General features: G+C 39.6%; 3 protein-coding genes across 3 annotated transcripts; 2 read left to right on the plus strand and 1 right to left on the minus strand.

Annotated features, from left to right (window-relative positions):
• Positions 1-1072: 1072 nt before the first annotated feature.
• On the minus strand, positions 1073-9217 carry dnajc16 (DnaJ (Hsp40) homolog, subfamily C, member 16). The gene is made up of 15 exons (XM_028583055.1): positions 8988-9217; positions 8449-8630; positions 8303-8369; positions 7522-7846; positions 7220-7404; positions 6964-7068; positions 6687-6845; positions 6437-6567; positions 6080-6263; positions 5660-5839; positions 5476-5552; positions 3119-3199; positions 2829-2918; positions 2560-2730; positions 1073-2423 (listed from the first exon to the last, which is right to left on the minus strand). Exons 2-15 carry the CDS (start codon positions 8619-8621, stop codon positions 1976-1978), a joined length of 2376 nt encoding a protein of 791 aa, XP_028438856.1. The 5' UTR covers positions 8622-8630; positions 8988-9217; the 3' UTR covers positions 1073-1975.
• Positions 9218-9398: 181 nt separating this feature from the next.
• casp9 (caspase 9, apoptosis-related cysteine peptidase) lies at positions 9399-12579 on the plus strand. The gene is made up of 11 exons (XM_028583045.1): positions 9399-9469; positions 9580-9732; positions 9854-10064; positions 10198-10281; positions 10366-10427; positions 10608-10784; positions 10871-10960; positions 11238-11385; positions 11500-11688; positions 11858-11967; positions 12087-12579. The coding sequence occupies exons 2-11, from the start codon at positions 9601-9603 to the stop codon at positions 12189-12191; spliced, it is 1308 nt and encodes a 435-aa protein (XP_028438846.1). The 5' UTR covers positions 9399-9469; positions 9580-9600; the 3' UTR covers positions 12192-12579.
• A 5057-nt stretch (positions 12580-17636) lies between these two features.
• LOC114558862 (L-rhamnose-binding lectin SML) lies at positions 17637-22176 on the plus strand. The gene is made up of 9 exons (XM_028583134.1): positions 17637-17741; positions 17873-17905; positions 17988-18047; positions 18347-18482; positions 19087-19196; positions 19964-20008; positions 20190-20322; positions 20497-20600; positions 22081-22176. The coding sequence occupies exons 1-9, from the start codon at positions 17717-17719 to the stop codon at positions 22101-22103; spliced, it is 669 nt and encodes a 222-aa protein (XP_028438935.1). The 5' UTR covers positions 17637-17716; the 3' UTR covers positions 22104-22176.
• Positions 22177-22859: the final 683 nt, after the last annotated feature.

Raw genomic sequence — 22859 nt, forward strand, 5'->3', positions numbered from 1 at the left:
AGTGTTATTCAGAGACACAGGATAATGTAGAGTCAAGGTGGATTCAGGAAAGGAAAGGGTACTTTGGATCCAAAGTATGTAGTAGTGTAATGTATAGAAGATCTTTACTTTTTTGTATTTAACCTTTATTTATTCAGGTAAGTCGATTGAGAACAACTTCTCATTTGCAATGACGACCTGTCACATTCACACAGTTACACATTCATACCTGGAAGCTGCCCAGTACAACCACAGTCTGATCTGCTGGCCAGTGAGCAGCTCTACTGGACCTGGGCCTTGCTCAAGGGCACATCAGTGGTGGTGATGAGGGAGGGACAAGGGCTGTCCTCACCCAGATTGTTGGTCTGGGGATTGAACAGGCAACCTCCCGGTCACAAGCTTGCTTCTTTAACCACTAGTGTGTGTATATATACATGTGTGTGTATATATATATATATATATATATATATATATATATATAAATATATTTTATGTAGTCACTGTGTTCTTTGAGCGTATGACATCCTATGGAGGTTGATTTTCATTCAGTTACGTTTAATGGGAATTAGAGGACTATCCAGGATCTGAAATTTCCAATAAGAATGGGGTAGAACATGAAACACCATGAGAAACACACCCTATACTAGTCTCAATTATGATAAATGACATTTTTGGAAATGTATTATTAGATATAAGGAGATGGTTATTTGGAGATGACAGGGTTTTGTGGAAAAGAGAGAAATTTGGGTCACGTAGTTAAAAGGTTGCAAGGAATAACTCAAGTTGAGATGTTCTTTCAAAAGAACTTATTTGAAATAATTTAGACACAGTTAAGACATTTCTCAAATGTAGAAATACATACATACATATTACATTCAATTTCCCAACACAGCACTCATTTGTCTTGATTAACAGTCTTATCTAAATCATTTTTGTTATTTTAGTTAGATTTAGGGAACTGAGATTATCCAGGGCTGCCATGATGTAGGATGTAATGTCCACCCACTAACACCAGAGGTGCTTGGCACCCGTTATTTCTTGTCAAATGATAAAAACCATAAGGTTGTCAGAAAGACAAATTCTGCAAACTTAATTAATAAACATAAAGCATTTTATTACAACCACAAAGAGGATAGATGCACTACTGAAGACCAACTGAAACATCTGACATTAGCAGACATCTTTTTTACAATAACTTGTAAAAGAAAATCTTAAGGAAAACTAGAAAAGAAAAACATAACTACAGCATTTTGATAAATCCATGTAAAACATTCACCTTATCTTTCAAGATACATACTCTTTAAAATACAGGTCCTATAGATAACATGATTATGTACAATATTTACACCACATTGTACCCACTAAATTATATCCATGAGGTTTGTACGCTCAATGTTGACAAAACAAATTAATAAACCAAGCGAGCACACAGTACGTTTGACTTCACTTTCATGTCTACGTAATTCAAGGTGACAAAATAATAATGTATCAGTCAATTGTGGCTATTTGGGAAATATTCAGAACATGAAATTGCTACATAAAGCTACTGGCTAACTGAGGTTATTAAATAGACCAAGGCTTTGTCATTACAGCAGTGCGCTACACTGTGCAAGCAAGTCAGCATTCAGGAGGTCATCCATCACTGAAAGACAATGGGCTGAGATGCATGAAAACGCAAGACATTTTAGTGTTAAGAGACATGCATCTCCACTCACAGTATTTATTACTGAAGACCAAATGGCCACAGTGATTTTTCTTTCTGTTCACAAGGCTGCAGCAGCATTAGCCTGAATAAAATATGACTACCAACAGTTGACAACAGCATGCGATGAGTGTAAAGAGGGGTGCACTAATGGACCTGTCCCACAGTAGTTGCACTAAAGCCAATTTTGTTATATTGACCCAACTTCTGTACATCTGTAACTATTATCTCAAGTGCAAAAAAAAAAAAAAAAAAAGGCAGCTCTAACCTAACTTCAGCAGAATGCGCCTCGATCTATTTACTGGGGGTGATTTTGTCAAGTCCTGGCCACGTAGGGATGTAGTAGCGAGGCAAAGTGCCTTCCATGAGCCTTTCCATCCACAACCCTAGACGGTCCAGTTTGTGGTGGATCTGCAGGGTGGATAAGCTGCGCGAACGGTTGGATCTACGTGGCGGGTGGTCCTCGCGTGAACTGGACCTCGACCTCCCCCCTGAAGTGCCCCCTTCATCCTCAGATGACTTACTGTCAAGGTCTTCGCCAGTGTAGACGGGCTTAAACAGACAAAGGTACTTTTTGTGGCCGTTAAGAGCCAGCACGTAGCCGGTGTAGTACATCTCGTGGTTTCTCGCGTCACCCTCGTCCGCACCGATCTGCATGGCGTCCTGGGTATATTCCAGCAGCGTGTTCATCCACTCGCCGTGCTTGTCAATATTCAGGAAGGAGAAGTGCAGAGTCAGGCTCCTAGAAGAGTGTTGAAAGAATGAATGTGATGAAGTATCTATAAACTGGTTAGCTTTATACGAAACAGGAAGGTTTTAAAAACAAAACATAATGGACTTACTTGCTCCACACGAGGAAAAGTGAATGTTAGGCTTACCCGGTGAAGGAGTACACCTCTTTGGCAAACTTGCTAAGGAGGATGTTCTTGGAGGCGTCAGTGAGCACCAGCACTATGTTAATGTGTCCCGGCCTCAGCTTCACCAGGTTGCTCATGTAAGTGATATCTGTCAGCTCCGTCACCTCCACAAAATTCTTCTTGGGAGGCCGACTAAAATCAACAGCAAAAATAAAAAGCTTAACAACATGATGATGGATCCTGCACTTGATGAAGCATTAATATGGAAATGATAAAAAAGGTATTCTTGCCTTGAAGCACTACAGTTCCCGGGTGACCCATTCTCTGCTTTTGTTCCATCTTTTGCCTTCGGTTTAGTCTGCTTGTCTTCACTTGAGTCACTGAAAACACACGAAAAAAGTTTTCCCTAAAGGGGATTACGCAGACGCAGAAGAGTAAAAATGAATGGCATTATTACTTTGTGTTATTTGGCTTGTCTTTAGCTTTCTTTAGCCTCTGCTTTACACTAATCCCAGGATTGGCTGATGATGCTATAGTTTACAGTTTTGATGGTCTAGAATGTATGGGTTAAGCAACCGACCTGAAGGCCTGGATGACCACGGTTCCAAACAAGATGAACAAGGCAGAGAAGATGAGGGACAGAAGAGGCATCATCTCACGCCTGCAAATCATCGCAGATGTCTTAGTGCAACTAGACACACCATATTTACATCTCAAGTTACCTACTGTTGTAGTGCATTTTTAAAACTTCAGTAACATTCAATCTCTAACATTAAACTTGTACATACAGTATACATGAAAAGTGCTCATATTGTGCTCATTTTCAGGTTCATAATTGTATTTTGAGGTTGTACCAGAATAGGTTTATGTGGTTTAACTTTCAGAAAAAAACATATATTTGTTGTACTGCACATTGCTGCAGCTCCTCTTTTCACCCTGTGTGTTGAGCTCTCTGTTTTAGCTACAGAGTGAGACATCTCACTTCTGTACCATCTTTGTACAGAAGTGTACAAAGATGGTACTTGTTGGTTACTTACATGCGCAGTAAGTACTGATAGCTTGTCAGTTGCAGAGTAAGAGGGCGTGCCACGCTAGCAGCTAGGCGAGCATTATAACGTGTGTTACAAGGTGACGCACGTTTGTCACAGAAGTAAAGGCTGGACTACAAGAGAGTTTGGAGCAGTTTGTGAACAGTGTTTTCTCTGGAAGATGGTCCAAGTCCCTTTGGGGTGGACTGTGGGCTTTTTCACTTTGTAAAACTTTAACGTGCAGGGCTCGACATTAAGGCTTGTCCGCTTGTCCGGGACAAGTGGATTTTTTGTAGGACAAGTGGAAGAGAAATTTACTTGCCCCACTGGACAAGTTAAAACTCAAACAAAACAAAATGCCACTAATTTCGTCAATGTTACAGAATTGAAACAAATACATATTTTACCCCACAATCCCGGGCAGCGGGTCGGCGGGCCGCTAACGTTAGACCCAGCCCGCTGTTCAGCGCATTCTCCGAAAGCGAAGCAAGATGAAAGCACGGCGAGCTAGCCGGTGTTAGCTTGCTAACTCCACCTTAACGTTACCTCCTCGCCACATCGTTCACAGAAAACAAGCTGAAAACAGAAGTCACTCGTGGCGATAGCAATGTGCTTTGTGTGGATGAAGCATTATATACGTTATTATGTGCCACTCATTCCGTTTATGTTACAGATTTTACTTTACCGATTTGAAACAAATACATTAACTAACGTTAGACCCAGCAGCAGCGGGAGAGCGGACCGCTGACGTTAGACCCAGCCCACTGTTCAGCTCCTTCTCTGTAAGCGATACAGCATGAAAGCACCGCGGAACCAGCAAGCCAGGCAGCCGGTGTTAGTTAGCTAACGTTAGCATGCTAACTACGCTTTAACGTTACTCCGTCCCCACATCGTTCACAGAAAACGAGCCGAATAAAGCTGTCACTCGTGGCGATAAGAAGTGTGCTTTGTGCGGATGAAGCATAAAGTTAATTTGACTCTTGACGGCTGGCTCTCTGTCTCGTAACGTTACTAGCTGCTCCGCTACTCGTTTGTAGCGGATTAAATATCAGGTAATAATCAACTGTAAAGTAGCTACACCTTTTTAAAGGATCCCTTGGTAAGTGAAATTGTAGAAAGAAAAAAAAAACACGCTGACACCAACATTTAGTGGCAAAATCCATTGTTATGTCTACAAAATTATTTTAGATATAGTATAAGTTCAAGTCACCACTACCTCTGGTCAAAATATTGAATTAGTATCTCAATATATTGACTCAGTATCTCAGAATATAAACAAAGAATATCAAAGTAATGAGAAACTATAAAATATTGACTTAATCTCAATATATTGGCTTAGTATCGTAATATATTGACTTAGTAACTCAACATATTGGTTCAGTATCTCAATATATTGACTTAGTAACTCAGAATATCTCAATATATTGACATAGTAACTTAGAATATTGACTAGGAATCTGAAAGTAATGAGAAACTTTAAAATATTCACTTAGAATCTCAATATATTAACTTCTGCACACCGGCGTGCAAAGTATAATTTTGTATTATGAGTCTGGAGATCCTTTTTTCTTGTTGAAGGGGAAATCTATTCTTGGGACACATTTGTTTCTACTGTTTAAACTGAATTGTATTAATGTTGATAGTCTTTCAATGGTTTCTTCAAATTCTGCATTAGCAAAACACAAAAGAAATTATAAAATGATGAATCTTTACCCGGACAAGTGACTTTTGTTATGGACAAGTGAAACGTAAATGTACTTGTCCGAAGGACAAGTGCCTCAAAAAGTTAATGTCAAGCCCTGACGTGCACAAAAAGATATATAACACAATAAGGGAAAGGGGAAAAGCCAAAAAGCATAATATGAGCACTTTAAGTGAATCTGAAATGAAACTAAAGACTTCTACCTACCAGTTGTTATGCAGAATATCATCAATGACTTCAGAGAGGTAATCATAAGATGCATAGACCCATCGGATTACAAACATCTATAGGGTGAGATTATTACATTTAGTTTAGTAACAGGTCTGGTGGTTGACGTTTAACACTGATGAACATTGTTCAAACCCACTATTATTACTCAAAGAGAACTTACAGAGGCAAACTCGTTGTTAAGTTCGGGCAGCATGGCGTCATGGACGAGGATGGACGGGTCTTTCTGAAGTCGCTCCAGCTCCTCCAGAAGACACTGCTTGTCTTCCTCACTGCCGTTCCAGGCGGTCACTGGCTTGAACAAGGCCTTCCCTGCAGCGTTACGCCTCTCCAGGATCAGCACCTGAGTAAAAAAAAAAGCACTCGGTCCGCTAGTATGAATCTTGAGTAACACACTACTTATGAGGAAAAACATTCTCAAGTCCTTGCACCAATACATTATTCCACTGATTATTAAAACAAATATGCTGAGGTAGTGTCGTACATTCCATATTCTAAGGCGATACCAATTCTCAAATCCCCATTTGTGCTGTAGATTCACAGCGGGACTGACAGTTGTAGTGTTTGACACGTATAAGTGTACCTGTGCTGGTGGCCGTGCACTGTCCTTGTTCTGCATGAGAGTGTCACAAAGAGGTTGCTGGAGCCGTTGGTACACATAAGCAAATCTCACAACTTCCCTGGTGTTGGTAGAGGCAAATGAAAGAAACGCCTGGTTCCCGAGAGAAAAGGACTCTTCGTCACCTGTCATCAGCAGGACACAGTATCTGAGGGGAGGAACGACAAAACAGTAACTTAGTAAACTACATGCCTTAAAATACATCAAATGTGGAAATACCAACAAAACATGAATTCAGTTTGGTTTCATATTTTAAACTGCCTCTGACTCACTTACAGATGTTTAAAAAAAAAAAAGAAAAAAAACGTTTGGTTCTCTTACTTTCTGCGTCTATGGAACTGTTTGACAGGACAGAGCTCATCAAAGAGCTTCTGATTGACCAGCCGTGGCACAAGGAGGAATTTGTTGTTTGACACGAACTCATCGATAATTTGCTTTTTCATTCCTTTAGCCTAGAACAAACGTAACCGTATAGAAGAAAAAAAAAAAAGAGTGAGGTGACATTTCAGTGGACAGGTAGTTCAGTGTATCAGATAACAGTGAGTAATAGCTCCCTGCTGCTGTGACTTACCTGTATAATGTCAGCAGGCTTGTCAATGCTCTCTTTGAAGATCAACATAGTTGGAGCGTAAGTGTTAATATTGAACTGTTTCTGAAGATTAGCGGTCTCTGAAAGACCCTGGTCCACATAGCCAAACTGCAAGTAGTCCTTATAAGCAAAAGCTGTCAGCTATGGAGATGCAGAGATAAATGATTGACATGTTTGTGTCAGTGATGTAATTACTGTCAGTGGCACCTGAGATACATTTCACATAAAAAAATTTAAAAACTGCAAGACAAGAGCCTACTTTGTAAAGCAGAGGAACTACAGGCACTTGGTCAAACAGAAGCACGTGTGGCTTGTTGAGCTCATGCCAGCTGTTCAAGAAGTGCAGGTCATTCTTGTCGGTGACCTTAAAGTATAGAAAATGCACAATGTTTCATTCATTTTCAATATATCTACCGTATATCTATTACCAATCTGTTCACCGGCATTTTACATATAAAGCAATATTTTAGTCATCCACCCTGTAATCTACTCCATACACAGATTTAATCACTTACCCATTCCACAAGTCTCTGAGGAAGAAGGTCTTCTACAAACTGTCTCAGGTGCTCCTTTGCTACAGCGTAATGGAAAAACGTCACTTTGCCATTTAGGACTCCGAGTATTGATGGGGTGCGATGAGCACCGAGGTGATTTGCTAATCGTCTCTCATTGCCAACATCCACCACACCTATCCCGACACCTGCAAAGACAGGATGTCCACACACATACACACATCGACCTTTTCAACTCGCCGTATGCAATTTCATAAACAGCAGCTGCTGGATAATTCTGGATTATTTATAGGGTAATGCCAAACCTAGAGTCTCCATCTCCTCCACCACCTCTTTCCATACAGGCTCGATGTGGATGCAGCTGAAGCACCAGTCAGAGGTGATCTTTATCAGGTATGGTCTCTTGGAGCTGTCAGGCACCACGTCATTGACATACTGCTTAAAGTGCAACGTGTACTTGCTGTCAGCAAAGTCCCTATGGGTCTTGCTGTTGAAGGGAAAGTTGTAGAAGGACTCGTCGAAGTTAAAGGTGTCCTGGTGCTGACCATAGCGACCATTGCCGTATGGCTGGGTGTCATCAGTCTGCCCGTAACGGTCATAATTGGCACGTTTGTCTTCACTGGAAAGGATCTAGATATTGGGTAGAACAAATATCAATACGGCAGACTTATTATGCATGTGTAACAGGCTTTTTATCACACCTTACATACACATACTAGGGCTGCAAAGATTATTTTCATTGTCGATTAATCTGTTGATTATTTTCTCAATTAATGGATTGGTTGTTTGGTCTATAAAATGTCAAAAAATTGTGAAAAATGTCGATCAACTGAAAGATATTTAGTTTGCTGTCTTAGAGGAGTGAAGAAACTTGAAAATATTCACATTTAAGAAGCTGGAAATTAGATCATTTTTACTTGTTTTCATAAAAAACTACCCAAACCGACTAATCATTATGAAAATAGTTGGCGATTCATTTAATAGTTGACAACTAATCGATTAATATTTGCAGCTTCAACACATACCACATGATATGCACCAGCTGCACAATGTATTGATAACTTCTATTTAGAAAAAATAACTAACCTCATAAGATTTGGTAATCTTGATAAACATGTCCTCGGCACCTGGATTTTTGTTTTTGTCAGGATGCCTTAAGATATAAGATGTGTATTAGTTAAGAATTGAATGAGGTTCAAAAAAGCAGCTCAGTGTTCTTTGAATATATTTACCATTCTTTTGCAAGACGCTTATAGACCTTCTTGATCTCAGCCTGGCTTGCACTCCTGGTTACTCCTAAGATTTTGTATGGATCCATCTCAGGCCCAGCATGGGTTGCCCCTGTCAGCAGCACTGAGAGGACCACCACTACAGCCAGTTGCACAGACATCTTTGACCCTGCCATCACAGTAACCTTTAACACATCAAAAGAACTGTCACCATCACCATTATGAAGTGGATTCATTCTGAGGACCTGAAATCGTGACAGCCTTTCCTCCATAATGACGTTAGCATAACGTTAATGATGAAATATAAAGAAGACAACCGGGTGACGTTAGCTAAATGAAAATGGCATTATAAAAGCATGCTAACTAAGCTAGGTAAGCTAGGTAATACATGTCAGCTAGCTACCTAATAAAGCAACAGGCATTACAATAATACACCTGCTGACATGTCACTGGGCTGTGACATAAACGTTATTCTTCGAGGATAAAACGTTTTTTTTTCTACACAGGCTGGCTAGCTATCTCAACGCAACAGCTCCATTCACCTCAAGCAGATGCAGTCAGCCGGTACTACGCCACATATTTAGTGAAGGTTTGAATGTTCTTCAGCTGCTGGTTAACACCATAGACTGCATAAAATAGGTCAACACTGATGTGAAAAGACAGCGAAATGCAAAGGGTGTGTTCAGCAGCATCCCACAGCTCCTACAGGGAGAGCTGACAACCTGCTGCTGCGAAGCAGGAGTGGAGGGGGAGGCGCCCAGTCGAAATTCATTTTGGGAGATTGAGTATTTAGTGACATCCTTCGTTTGTGTGTGTTTGATTTATTACTAGTCGTGACGCGATTTTTAGTGTGAATGTGTTGTGGTAAACAGGCCGTGTGGCAGCGGCGCGCGGTAAATATAATCAAACGCACCCCGTTTTTCTCTCTCCGTATTCTCTCAGTGGACCAATCACATACAACGGTGATGTAAACAAGGAAATGTCTAATGCAAGAGAAATGAAACACTTCTAGTACAGGAACAAGGTATTTCCATTTTCCTTTCACGAACGAGTGGGATTATCGTGCACCTTTTAGGATACCGACTGTCTCTGTAAGCTTTTATGATACTGCTCTGTCTCCCTACCCTCACGTAGGTGGTTATTAGTGAATGGAGAATGGAGGAAAGTCACAAGAAGATTCTTCAGCGCAATAGGACCAATCTTGTGAGAGATTTGGACCCATCAAACCTCTATGACGGACTTCTTGAAAAAGGAGTTTTTACCCAAGACATGATTGATGAGATAAAGGTAAGACAGCTGTAACGTTAGGTTACTGCATCAAGTTTCAGGTTATTTATTGCATTAGTGCATGTTGCATTCAAGGTAACGTTAATGCTAGCTACACATCTGTAACTGTGTCTCCTGTCAGAGCTCTGGGACCAGACGTGACCAGGCCAGACAGTTAGTCCGGGACTTGCAGACCCGTGGAAGTCGAGCCTTTCCATTATTTCTGGAGTGCCTTCAAGAGACCGGTCAGCACCGTTTGGCAGAGCTTCTTCAGGGTGGAGCTCCAGCAGTTCAGATACAGCCTGCAACACCCACGCAAGTGGTCCGCCCTGTTCTCCAGCCTCTCCCAGTTTGTAAGTGTGTGATATGATATAATTAACTAGTATAACTGTCTTTCTTTCTTTTTTTGGGGGGGGGGTAACTCTGGTCTTATAATAATAACATTTTGGTGGCTCATATATGTGCTCTTTCTCGTTTCTTTAATAGCCTCTCCTATGGATGTTGATAAGCAAAGAAAAGATGATGTTCCGGTCTACCCAATACAGAGACCCAGTACTACTCCCAGTCCATGTAAGCTATGTGATTAATTTACATGCTGGTAACAGTTTGAGAAGTTTATTGATGCTTAACACATATTTGATGCTTATGTCACAGCACCTGAAAGAGAGTACATAAGACCAAGGCCAACAGGCAGAACTCGACGGGATAGTATTCAGGTAAACACCATTTATTGATCATCCACCTTACAACCAACAGAAACACAAAATATGTTGTAGAAGCAAGCTCGGATTATATATTTACATCATGCCTCTTTCTCTGCTTCCTGTGTGTGTGTGTGTGTGTGTGTGTGTGTGTGTGTGTGTGTGTGTGTGTGTGTGTGTGTGTGTGTGTGTCAGAGCTATAAAATGGATGCCAGCCCATGTGGACATTGCCTCATCATAAACAACGTAGAGTTTGAGCCTAAGAGCGAACTAAACAGTCGCAAAGGGTCCAACATAGACTGTGACAAGCTGGAGAGAAGATTCAAGGCACTCAACTTTATTGTAGAAGTGAAGACAAACCTGAAACAAAAAGTAAGAGTCATTTCTTCTGCTTACATGTCTGACACCACATGTAAAACTTTGAGCTTTAAAGCTAACAGCCCATTTCTGGATTTCAGCAAATCAAACATGGACTGTCAGCTTTATCTAAGAAAGACCATTCACAATATGACTGCTGTGTGGTTATCATTCTTTCCCATGGGACTGAGGTAAGCCATGTCCTGTGTTTGTCATGTTTCTCTCCGACCTGCTCAAGTTCAGATCCAGATGAATTGTAATGTATTCTTATATTTAACTTCAACTTTCAACTTTATTTTGTCCCCGGTGGACCAAAATAAAGTTGATGTTGATGCATGATGATGTGAAGCTTTGTAGGTGGAATTCTTTCCCATTCTTGCTTGATGTACGACTCAAGTTGCTCAATAGTCCGGGGTCTACGTTGTTATAATACTATTAACTACTATAAACATAATTTATGTTTTATAGGTGAGTCACAACCGCTTCCCTGGTGCCGTGTATGGTGTGGACGGACAGCATGTCCCAGTTCAGCACATCACAAACTACCTCAATGGCCAGTATTGTCCATCTTTACAGGGCAAACCCAAACTTTTCTTCATCCAGGCCTGCGGAGGAGGTAGCTAACATTGAACGTACTGTTGAATAACTTCAAAGTAATGAAGCCTGTGTAAAATCCATAATCCATGAATTAAATTGGCCTCATAGGGAAACATTTGTTCTTATCCTTGAGGTGAAAAAGACACAGGCTTTGAGGTGTCCCCTGACGAGGTTGAACCATCCATCGGTGGAGCAGATGATCAGACGGATGCCATTCCGATGTCATCCAGCAGCGACTCTCTGAGCACGTCCGATGAACTGGACGCCAGAGCCACGCTGCCCACCCCGAGTGACATTCTGGTGTCCTACTCTACTTTTCCCGGTGTGTGTGTGTGTGTGTTTGTTTGTCTGTCTGTCTGTCTGTCTGTCTGTCTGTCTGTCTGTCTGTCTGTGTGTGTGTGTGTGTTGCATTCACGCATCTGTGTTTATTTTTAGATAAACTTCACTATGTGCTATGTATGTCTTCCTAATGCCTAATGTGACCAACACAGGTTATGTTTCTTGGAGAGACACCCAGTCAGGCTCCTGGTACGTCGAGACACTAGACCGTATTCTTGATGAAAACGCTGCTACCGACGACTTGGTCACAATATTGATGATGGTGAGCTTCTCTTAATATATCGGCAGAATTAGCTAGGGCTCTATTAAATCTCCTTCACAATTTAGAGTGTTTTAAATTAAACGTAAACACATCTGATTATTGATTGTGCTTATTTCCAGGTAAATAATGAAGTCTCCCAAAACTCTGCAAAAGGGCTCTACAAGCAAATGCCTGGTTCCTTTAATTTCCTCCGCAAACTTCTCTACTTTCAAACCCAAGCATAGGCACAAAGTTTAGCTTTACACTTCTCAGTTTCTTTCAGGGAATGTTCTATTGTTCTATATTCTAATTGTGGCTATTTCATGACTGTAATTTCTTGAGATTATGCCTCAGCAGAGTTGCAAAGTGTATGAATTTGCTAAATTGTGGTTGTACTTTTACAGACACAATCATGTCTTACTGTACATTTTTATTGTTTGTCAGGTCTTGCTGTGTTTTTAATTGTTGGCAACTTTTTGGATATAGTTGTCATCTTGGGAAAAAAACAATTCTGTACTGTGAAACTGTACAGACTGTTGTAACTGTGTGGTTCAGGTTAGGTTTTATATAATCTTTGTGTCTTATCTACACAGGATATGTAACGGGGAATTGATATAAACTGATTTCTGACTATTTCGAGTCTCTTTAATATACAATTTTCTTTTTTTTAACAAAATGGAATTTGTGTGGAGTTATTTACTGAAAATGGGGTTTGAGGCATGGGAATATTTCATTGACTAGATATGAGCCACACATGAGAGTTAAATGTGTCCTCATTTCTTCGAGGATTGTGTTGGTTTTCTTGGTATGCCGGCTCACTTTTACTTATTTCATTAAACTTTAAAGGCCTATTTATAAAATAGTGGCGTGAATCACCAGAGGCCCTACGATACGATATTATCATGATACGATATTATCACGATACAATATTATTGCAGTTTTAAACATATTATATGTTGCAATTTATTACCTTTTTTCCCACTTAAAATATGTCTCCAATAGATAAAAAGATCCATTTCTCTGTATGTTCATCTCCCTACAATTTCATTGCTGCAACATGGGATTGACAAAAAAAAACAATAGATGTTTTTATAGTAGTACCAAAAAGTTAAATTCTCATGTGCAATTTATATAATAAAAGAGCAATACTTGGCGTTCGTGTATCGATACAGTATTGCCATGAAAAAATATCATTATACTATGCTGTATCGATTGTTAATTAACTGAAAACTTAAAAAACTGAAAGTAAAGTTATTTACTTGCTGACTGTGAGATCATGAGGCAGGCATAGTCAACTGAGTATAGACAACTGAATTTCAATTTCATAGAGCTGGGCAATATATCGATATTATATCGATATCGTGACATGAGACTAGATATCACCTTAAATTTTGGATATCGTAATATGGCATATGTGTTATCTTTTCCTGGTTTTAAAGGCTGCGTTACAGTAAAGTGATGTCATTTTTCAGCAGAGGGGCTGGAAAAACAAGCCAAAATAACTTGGTCAATGGCAGAAATAAATCATTCACTTGAAAGAGAAACAAAAACCTGAAAAATAAATAAAAATGTTGTGCATCGTCATGTTTCCTGTATTGAATATCAGTGCCAAACATAACACTACCTTTTAAAAGCGAGGAATAATATCCTGTCTCCTTCGTATAGCCCCCAGATAGGGCTGTTCTGGACACTGCTCTCTGGGCATCATTTATGGCACCGTGTTTTCCTGTGAGATGTTGTACAGAACCCCCCCAGGCTAAAACAATGTTGCATACCGGCGCATAGAGGTCTTCTTTTAGTTTGTCAGTGAGTTTTGTGGTGTTAGGAATTGTTTTTCTGTGCATTTCCGCACTAACTCAAAACGTGCGTACATGTACACCACCTCCTGAGCTGGCGTAGGATTTGAGCGTGCCCTACGCCAACGTCCATATTGAAAAATCTCAAAGTCACCGTGGTTTCGGGTGTACGCCAGGTGTACACTGGAAATTTGGTGTACGCACTTTTGATAAATGAGGGCCAATGTGTGTGGGACCTGTAAATCTATTCAATTCAATTCAATTTTATTTATAGTATCAAATCATAACAAAAGTTATCTCGAGACACTTTACAGATAGAGTAGGTCTAGACCACACTCTATAAATTCCAAAACCCCAACAATTACAGTAATTCCCTCAAGAGCAAGCATTAGCAGTGGCTATTGCGACAGTGGCAAGAAAAAACTCCCTTTTAGGAAGAAACCTCAGCAGACCCATCTGTATCCTACAGTGTGATTACATAGTGAGGTTACATTTGTCTGATTTCTTGATTATAATTGATTATACAACAGTGATAACCAGACTAAACTTAACAAAAAAATATCTGGTAATTTGCAATGCGAGTGTACTTTTGCCCCAATACCATAACTAAATATGTTTGTAGTCGACCCCCACTGAAGCTGAAGCATTTCATATTGTTTGGCTGATCTGCTGCTCATTTATACAGCTGTTTTCTACAGCTGTTTAGTGCAACTCCACCTGGCAACACACACTGTGCTACAGTGACTTTAATGCACAGACTTGGCCAGTGATTGAGTGAGTCATCTGACTAGACACTTATCTCCAAACACCAGTAGATGGTGTTTGTGACTCACAGAAGACTTGAGATCTCACAGGTACTTTCTCTGAGTCTGTTATTTCTACCAACTGCCACCAGGGGTCTCTTTAAAAAAAATAGAAATGGTCCCATTTCATTTGTTTTTTTAAACATATGTTTACCAGATGAGACCGATGCTGGTATTGTTTTCACCTTGTCAAATTGTGTGTGTGTGTGTGTGTGTGTGTGTGTGTGTGTGTGTGTGTGTGTGTGTGTGTGTGTGTGTGTGTGTGTGTGTGTGTGTGTTTGTGTGTGTGTCATCATGGCAAACTGTGATCCTGCAGACAGAATCCTGGTGGGTTGAAAGTAGGCGAAGAGGACCCTTCTGTTTGGAAGGAAGCTATTTTTTCTAACTTCTGTCCCTTATCCTCTCTATATTTTCACCAAAACATTGTATCAGATAGGGCCTTTGGCTGCAGTGGTTTTGTTTCTTTCCCAACTAGAATTAGAGATCATCTTGCAATGACATATTAACACCAGGCAAAGTACTCAAAACTGCCTCTGTGGTATTTTGTGCTACAGTAGGTGTCTCTAGGATCACATTGTGCAATGATGACACACACACACACACACACACACATACACATACTCACAAGCTGAAAACACATCGCTGTTGTGTGTAGGAAAAAAATCCATATTGTTTTTTTTTAGGCCATGAAACTCTAGACAACCTGGATTTCCCATGTCTGCCCCTATCAGGTTATACCTAGATCCTTATTTGACAAACCATTGAATCCCAGTTTCTCACGTCTTACTACCAGACATGAAGGCGCCACCAACAGAACATTGTTGACTGCAACTGTAGGTGGCAACATTTTCTTCCCATTTTGGATAGTATTTTTGCCAGTTGTCTTGAGTCATCATAAAAAAAACATTGTGATTTATGTTTTCCTGAAGTTGCTTTTCCTACTCCCACTAGCCTCACGTTTTTCAAAACAAGTCCTGCACATGACTTTTTCTCTGCACTTTTTCTCTACTATGATCAGGCTCATTATAATTAACTCAGATTGTAAATGTGCTTTATTTTATTTTGTGTTATAGTTTAGCTTTAAAATGTAAGACGGACAAACATTTGTTGAAATAATGCTTGCCAGCCTGTGTTGGATATTTAAGTCCCACTGAATCACACATCTACAGTATCTCTAAAACTAAGTATCAATGATGACATACTCCATAAAAAGGCAATATATATAGACAGGAAAATACTAGGTCACAGTCTTGTAGATATAAGCACTGATGCTAATACAATAATATAGTATGATAGCCTACAGTACACTAGCTCATAATATTTTATAAGGAATTATGAGGAAACATATTTGGATATTGAATGGTCCTATTTACCTAATCACCAGTTCTTTCATTCTTCTTTAGGGTACGTTATCTGTCAGTTTGGCTGCGTCTCTTAACATTGCTATATCAATGTCCAGCTTTATGTGTTTGTGATATCTCGGGAACTGTCAAAATTGGCTATTTTAAATAGTTTTCTTAAGGATATTGGTGCCTGGGTTTTCTGCAGTTACTGTAAATCACAAGAAAGCTCTTGACCAAATAAGACATTTGAATTTTTTCATCAGAAATTAGATAACTTTGAGAAACAACTTAAGTTAGTTATTCAGTTCCTTTTGTCAAACTACACCCCTTCTTTTCTTTCCAACAGCTGAACAAATCTATCTATTTTTAGCCCCACTCCGTCCCTGAGCCTATCAGACAAGGTATTCACACCTCAAAACCAATGATGATAATTGGGGTTGTGTTTATTAATGAAGCCTCAGCCTCAGTTAAGTTTGACAGCACTAAAGGCACCAACATGTATCTATCAACACACCCATGTTGATAGCTGACTATGCAATTCGCTAAGATAGGAATAAAGGCAGCCTATTACAATGTGTCCTGCTCCTGGCACTTACCAGTACCTCTTGCTGATGTGAAATTAACTCTGAATTAAGTCTGTCCCTCATCATGACCAGGCTGTGGATGCTCAGGCCCAGTTTCCACTTGGTCCTCCATTTTTTAAGATTAATTTTTGGGCTTTTCCGCATTTATTTGATAGGACAGCTAGGTGAGAAAGGGGAGAGAGAGAGGGGGAAGACATGCAGTAAATCGTCACAGGTCGGATTCAAACCCTGGACCTCTGCGAAGGCATAAACCTCTCAGTATATGTGCGCCTGCTCTACCCACCTTTAGCTTTGTCAGTTTGTCTACACTCTGGCTAAGTGATGCAGTGCTGCTTTGGTTGTCAAGGACTATAACATTACTGCTGCTGCTCGCTCTGTGAGCTTTTTGCATTTTGCTGCATCAGTCTCGAGAGACTTGGCCCTCTTTTCTTTGAAATTTTCCCATCCACCTTTCTCCTTACGTTTTCTATAGCGTTTTATTTTTTATTTTTTTACACGTAGCATATAAGTGATCGTATAGCGCCTAGTGTCAAAGAACTGGAAAAAAGGGTTGCCATTATCCACACACATTTCTTCCAAAACATACCAGGCAAGCCATTTAGTTTGATGTGTATTTTTAGGAGACAGGCTTGTTCTCTGATACACTTTTTTATTTTATTTTTTAAGATTAATTTTTGGGCTTTTCCGCATTTATTTGATAGGACAGCTAGGTGAGAAAGGGGAGAGAGAGAGGGGGAAGACATGCAGTAAATCGTCACAGGTCGGATTCAAACCCTGGACCTCTGCGAAGGCATAAACCTCTCAGTATATGTGCGCCTGCTCTACCCACCTTTAGCTTTGTCAGTTCCACCAGAATATAGCAATCATTACAATAAAGTATTCAATGTATTTAGTTGCATTATTTTGCCATAGCTAAGAAAAAGTAGGAATAGCCATTATCCAACTGCTGCACCTCTCATCAGCTCAGTTTCTCTGCTGGTACAGTATGTCTGTGTGCTTTGCCTGGTTCACTAAAGTGCTCGGGCCTCTTGCTCTGAGACTGGATGTCTGTCTTCCCTCATGGGATTGTCATGGTATTCTCATTTTAGAAATTTCAGCCAGCTGAATAGGAGCCACTGGAGTCAGCTTCAGGTTTGTTTTGCACAATAGACATAGACAGCCCTGGATCCAAATGAATAAATACTGAGTGTTTCTGTATCCACCATTATTCTCACTGGGTACCTACCACTGGGTCCTGCTTAACCATGCTCAGCCTCAGCACCACTCTCTGTGAGTATACTGATGACCATAATAACAACAAGTCTTATTTAAATCTTAATCTTAATAAATCAGTTTAGGCTGACTCATTAAGATGAAATAAATAAATATGTATGGTCCATTTAATGTTTCTTTTGTTTCAGTGCTGGCAGCAACCTATGTGCTTCTAAGTCCAGGTAAATATATCTGGGTGCTTGAATACATTTTTACGTACAGTATATGCCTTTGTGTTAAACTAATACTTCCATATGTTTTTAGTTGTTGCCACAGAGACAGTTACCACCTGTGAAGTCAACACTGTCCATCGCCTGAGCTGTGGTATGCCTCTCTTTCCTAAGACTTTCTGTCCACAACAGTGCATATTTTGGCAGCACTAAAGAGCTGGTTTGATTATTACTGTTTTTTTTTTATTATAATCATTTGACTAATCTGAGTGTAAAAGTATTAAAAACTTTTAGGTGGAAGAAAACATTTTGATATGCATGTCACAGGATGAACAGAATGAGTTGATTAGTTGGCATCATAATCAAAACTGATTAAGTAATCTCTGCAAGTAGAAAAAACAGTAATATTAATTTGACTAATTTTCTAATTTCTCCCTCTTTGCTGTATCACAGATGGCGGAGTGATCAGTGTGCAGGAAGCACTATATGGACGTGCAGACAGTGTGACCTGCGGTGAGGGAAAACCTGAGGAACAGCTTGCCAATACAGAGTGCTCTCTAGAGGACACATTGGACATCCTCAAGAAAAGGTATTGCGTGTACAATCATAGAATAAGATACTGTTTTTTTTATCATTAAATGTATTCTAAATGCAGCTACTGAGAGACTTCTATTCAAAAAGTAAACAAAAACATACAACCAGACAACAAGAACAATAGTACGAGCATGTGTATTCCAATTTTACAAGCATCTGCAGTGCCATCAATTACTTCCATATTCAGTGCTAGATAGAAAGAGGGACACCAGATCCTTTGTGCTTTAGTTTTGAGTGCATTCTTCAGTTTCCTTATGCATCCTACATTCCTTCGAGGATTAGGAAGGAAATAATCTCTTATTCTCTCAAAATGCAGCTCTGCTGCAACTCTGTTCTTTTAAATCAAGGCTCAAGACTTTCTTTTTTGATGCTGCCTTTTTAAGTAATTGTTCATTTATTACACTGCACTGTAACTTTTACTGTATTTTAGTCTGTTTATTCTGTTTTGTTTCTAACTGCTCTTTAATGTTTTATGTAAAGCACTTTGAATTGCCTTGTTGCTAAAGCTGCCTTGCCTTGCCCCTCACATTGGCCCAAGTCACAGCACTGTGTTTCGTTGTGATTCTGCTTGAATCATGCTCTTTATGTCCTCCCTGTAGGTGTGATGGAAAAAAAGTGTGTGAAGTAAGCCTGGATGTCTTAGGAACACGGGATCCCTGCCAAGACACTTTTAAATATCTACAGACCAAGTACACCTGCCTCCCAGCAAGTCAGTCACATGTCTGCATTACATTAAAGCAAAACTGCAAAAAGCCTAATTTTGCTTGGTTTTCACTTGCTTTATTTACAGGCTGATTTTGTTGCCAGGATGTCCAAAGGTTTTTAACTATACAGAACATATAAAGTATGTTCATATACAGTATACATGGCTTGTTGCATCAATGGGACATTCTGAGTGTCATATGAAAAAAAGGGTTTCCAATGATATTTTCCTTGACTTATTTTCACTAGGGATTTACATGTTTTAAGCTTTTAAGTTTTGAGTGCTAGTAATTTAAACAGGAGGTATTGTGTTTCCAGTCTGTAAGTCATCAGTGGACTATATTTCTGTTTTTAGTAGTTTGATCTGAATCGAGGAAGAAGAAGGTGTGTGACTTTTGCGGTAGCTCAGTCCGTGGGGACATGACTTTGGAACCAGAGGGTACAGAATGTGGAATGAGGACTAGTAGCTGGAGAGGTGCCAGTTTGCCTCCTGGGCACTGCCGGGGTGCCCTTGAGCAAGGCACCGGACTCCCAAATGCTCAGGGCATCTGTCCATGGGCAACCCCCTAGCTCTGAAATATTTCCATTATTGCATGGTCCTGTTTGTGTGTGCGTATTTCCTGCCTGTGTGTGTGTGTGTGTGTGTGTGTGCGTGTGTGTGTAAATAACAGACTAAACTAAATAAAATGTCCCTTTGTGTCCATAAAGTATGTCTTCTTCCTCTTCTTTTTCTTCTAATAATTATGTTTAATGTGATTCCTGTTATTTTGACAGTTCACCATGTGACATGTGAGCACTCTTTGGCATACCTGCATTGTGGTAAGATCACGTTATCTTTGTGTCTCTATGGTGGATTAAAATTACAAACATCAGCTCTCTTGTATTTTCATGTCACTTCAGCACTCATCTTAAAATCATACTTTGTCTTTGGTCATGGTCACCTGCCTCGCAAAGCAAATGTTTTGTATTTGTTTCCAACTCTTCCTCCTCTTCTTGCCAGATGAAGGGCAGGTTATATCTGTCTATGGTGCTGATTATGGACGCCGCGACCAAAGCACATGCACCTACAAACGGCCTGCTTCTGAGATCCAAAAAACTGACTGCTCACGTCCCGCAAGCACAGTTTCTGACAGGTACAGTTGTCTTTGTCAACTTGTATTTCATGTTGAAAGCTGTCATAATCATGGTATATTTAACTTTATAACTGCAGTACAGTGATAGCTGCAAATTTGTGATGCCATCCACTTTTATAGGCTCCAGCGCACATTCCAGCCTGTATTCACTCACATGTCACTCTGCCTCCACAGCTGCGATGGGAAAAACAGCTGTATTATCAAAGCAAGCAACTCAGTATTTGGAGACCCCTGTCACGGCACTTTCAAGTACCTGGAGGTGGCTTACATATGTGGATGTAAGTAGTTGAAAGGCCAGTTTGCATAATTTCACTACTGAAGTCTGTGGTCCAAATGTAAAGGAAGGAAGGAGGAAAACATGATGTGGAATACAGTATGGGGTGGGAAAGAGCAGTGATGCAGAGTGTTATGAAACAATCCAATCACAATTGTTTTAGTGGTACCATCTACTGGCTTGAACTCTGAGTTTGTTCTGAAAGCAGTTATGAGCTTGGAGAACAAAGTGACACAAAGCAGGGTTCAGTTATACAATGTTCTAAAGGTTTAATGAGACACACAAGAATAGGCTATTCAGGATTTTCCCTGCTATTATAAGGTTTAGGTGCAGCACCCGAGCCGTTTTGGGCCACACCTAAACCGAAAGACTGAAAGACTTTTTGTAGTTAGACTCACTTTTTGAGTGATATTCATTTGTGATCTGCCCTAGATTTTCCAACATTTTAGACAGTGATATGGTTATAATAAGGGTTATGATGTGAAAAAGAGACGCAGAAACTACACAAAAAGGACACTAACTGAGTACAAAGAGACACAACATAACTACAAAGAGACGCAAAAACCCACAAAGTGAAATAGTTTCTTCTTTCTTTCTTTTTTTAGCCAGATAGATAGATAGATAGATGTTTTTTATTGATCCCAAAAAAATGGGAAATAATGGTGTTGCAGCAGCACAAATATCAGACACACAGCACACTTACAGAGTATACATTAAATAATAGGAAACAATATACATTAAATAATAATTGAATACTACACAAGCAATATTTAAAATATATATAATTTAAATAAAATGTACAACTGATTCAACAGATATAGATAAAGTTAATGTACAAGTTGGGGAGTAAAAAATGTACAACTGTTTCCCTAGTAAAGATAGGATGTAGATAAACCTATTGTGCAAGGTTGTGCAAGGTGCATTCAGTGCAGTTGTGATGTATATGAGTCTTATCTCACACTCAGTGAAAAACATAACATTTTCTTGAGGATGGACACCTAAACCCCTGCCAAATACACACCAAATACGCACACCTAAGTCTTCTACAAAGCTAGGGAAAACACTGTTATTTTTATCTTCTAACATTCGCTGCATTTACTCTGATGACGTGAGAGTATAGATAGATAAGAAAAGTTCACCAGAGAAAAGGAGGATTGGTGTGGGCGGGTTGATTCAGTGGTAGAGCAGGCGCACATATACTGTCATCAGGAAGGAAAACAGTGTGCCAAGTTATGATACCAATTTATGATAGCAATTTAAATACATTTTCACAGAATAGAATGTAACATTTACAACACAGAGATATATCAACTGCTTAAACAACTATCTTAGCAACGATAAAAACAAATCGTAAAATGTAGGCTCTATTAATGCATAGGTTTGGGGTTAGATTGGTTCTTGATTTTAGAAACATTGTGCTGTGCTGATAAAGTGTAAAATGCTGTTCATTTAACCATCCTTCAGTAACACATTTTGCTTTGCAGATCCTTCCATCACTCCAGAGTAGGCTAAATGTAGCCTACTGAAATTACAATAAGATCACAATAAACATGTTTTAAATAAAATACATTTAATCAGCAGCATGTGTCTTGTCAGTTTGTGATCAGATTGTATTATTTTTTGCTTTTTATTACTTAACAAGAATCTAAAGAAATATGCACAAGCAAAGCTCTACTACAGTGACCCCAAGTGTTATATGGATCTTCCAGGAAGTCCAGAGACAAAAAAATAACAATAGGGGCTTTTTTTTTTTAAACCATTACTTATTCAGGGAAGGTTCACTAAGAGGCAGCCTCTCTTTTGCAGGAACGCCCTTATCACATTCACACAACTGCATGCTATTACTGTTTACAGTGTTCCAGGAAGTCCACTGAAAAAAGTTTACAGGAACCTCAAACAATTTACTGTAAATAAAATCAACTGGGAGCACCTGTTACTGCAAGTCTAAAAGATGAAAACACTGAGAACTGTCATACATTGCTGTGATGAGCGTAGTGTCATACATTAGGAAGACTATTTAGTCACACAAGCTTAAAAAAATGGGACTAAACTCCTCAGTCCATAGCTCAAAACAAGGAGCTCTCCTTCAAGAAAATGTGAGAAATGAGAGAGAGAGGATTGATGTATTTGTTATGGAAAAACCTGAACAGGTGGATGACTGCAACATTACCACAAGTAATGGACTTTGTATACCCTTCTAATGAGTTTTGCAATGCTGTCATATAATTTGTTCTGGGATTTTTGCAAGTTGCACCCATGGTCC

This window comes from Perca flavescens, chromosome 7 (genome assembly GCF_004354835.1).
Source record: "Perca flavescens isolate YP-PL-M2 chromosome 7, PFLA_1.0, whole genome shotgun sequence".
In the NCBI taxonomy this organism is placed as follows: domain Eukaryota; kingdom Metazoa; phylum Chordata; class Actinopteri; order Perciformes; family Percidae; genus Perca; species Perca flavescens.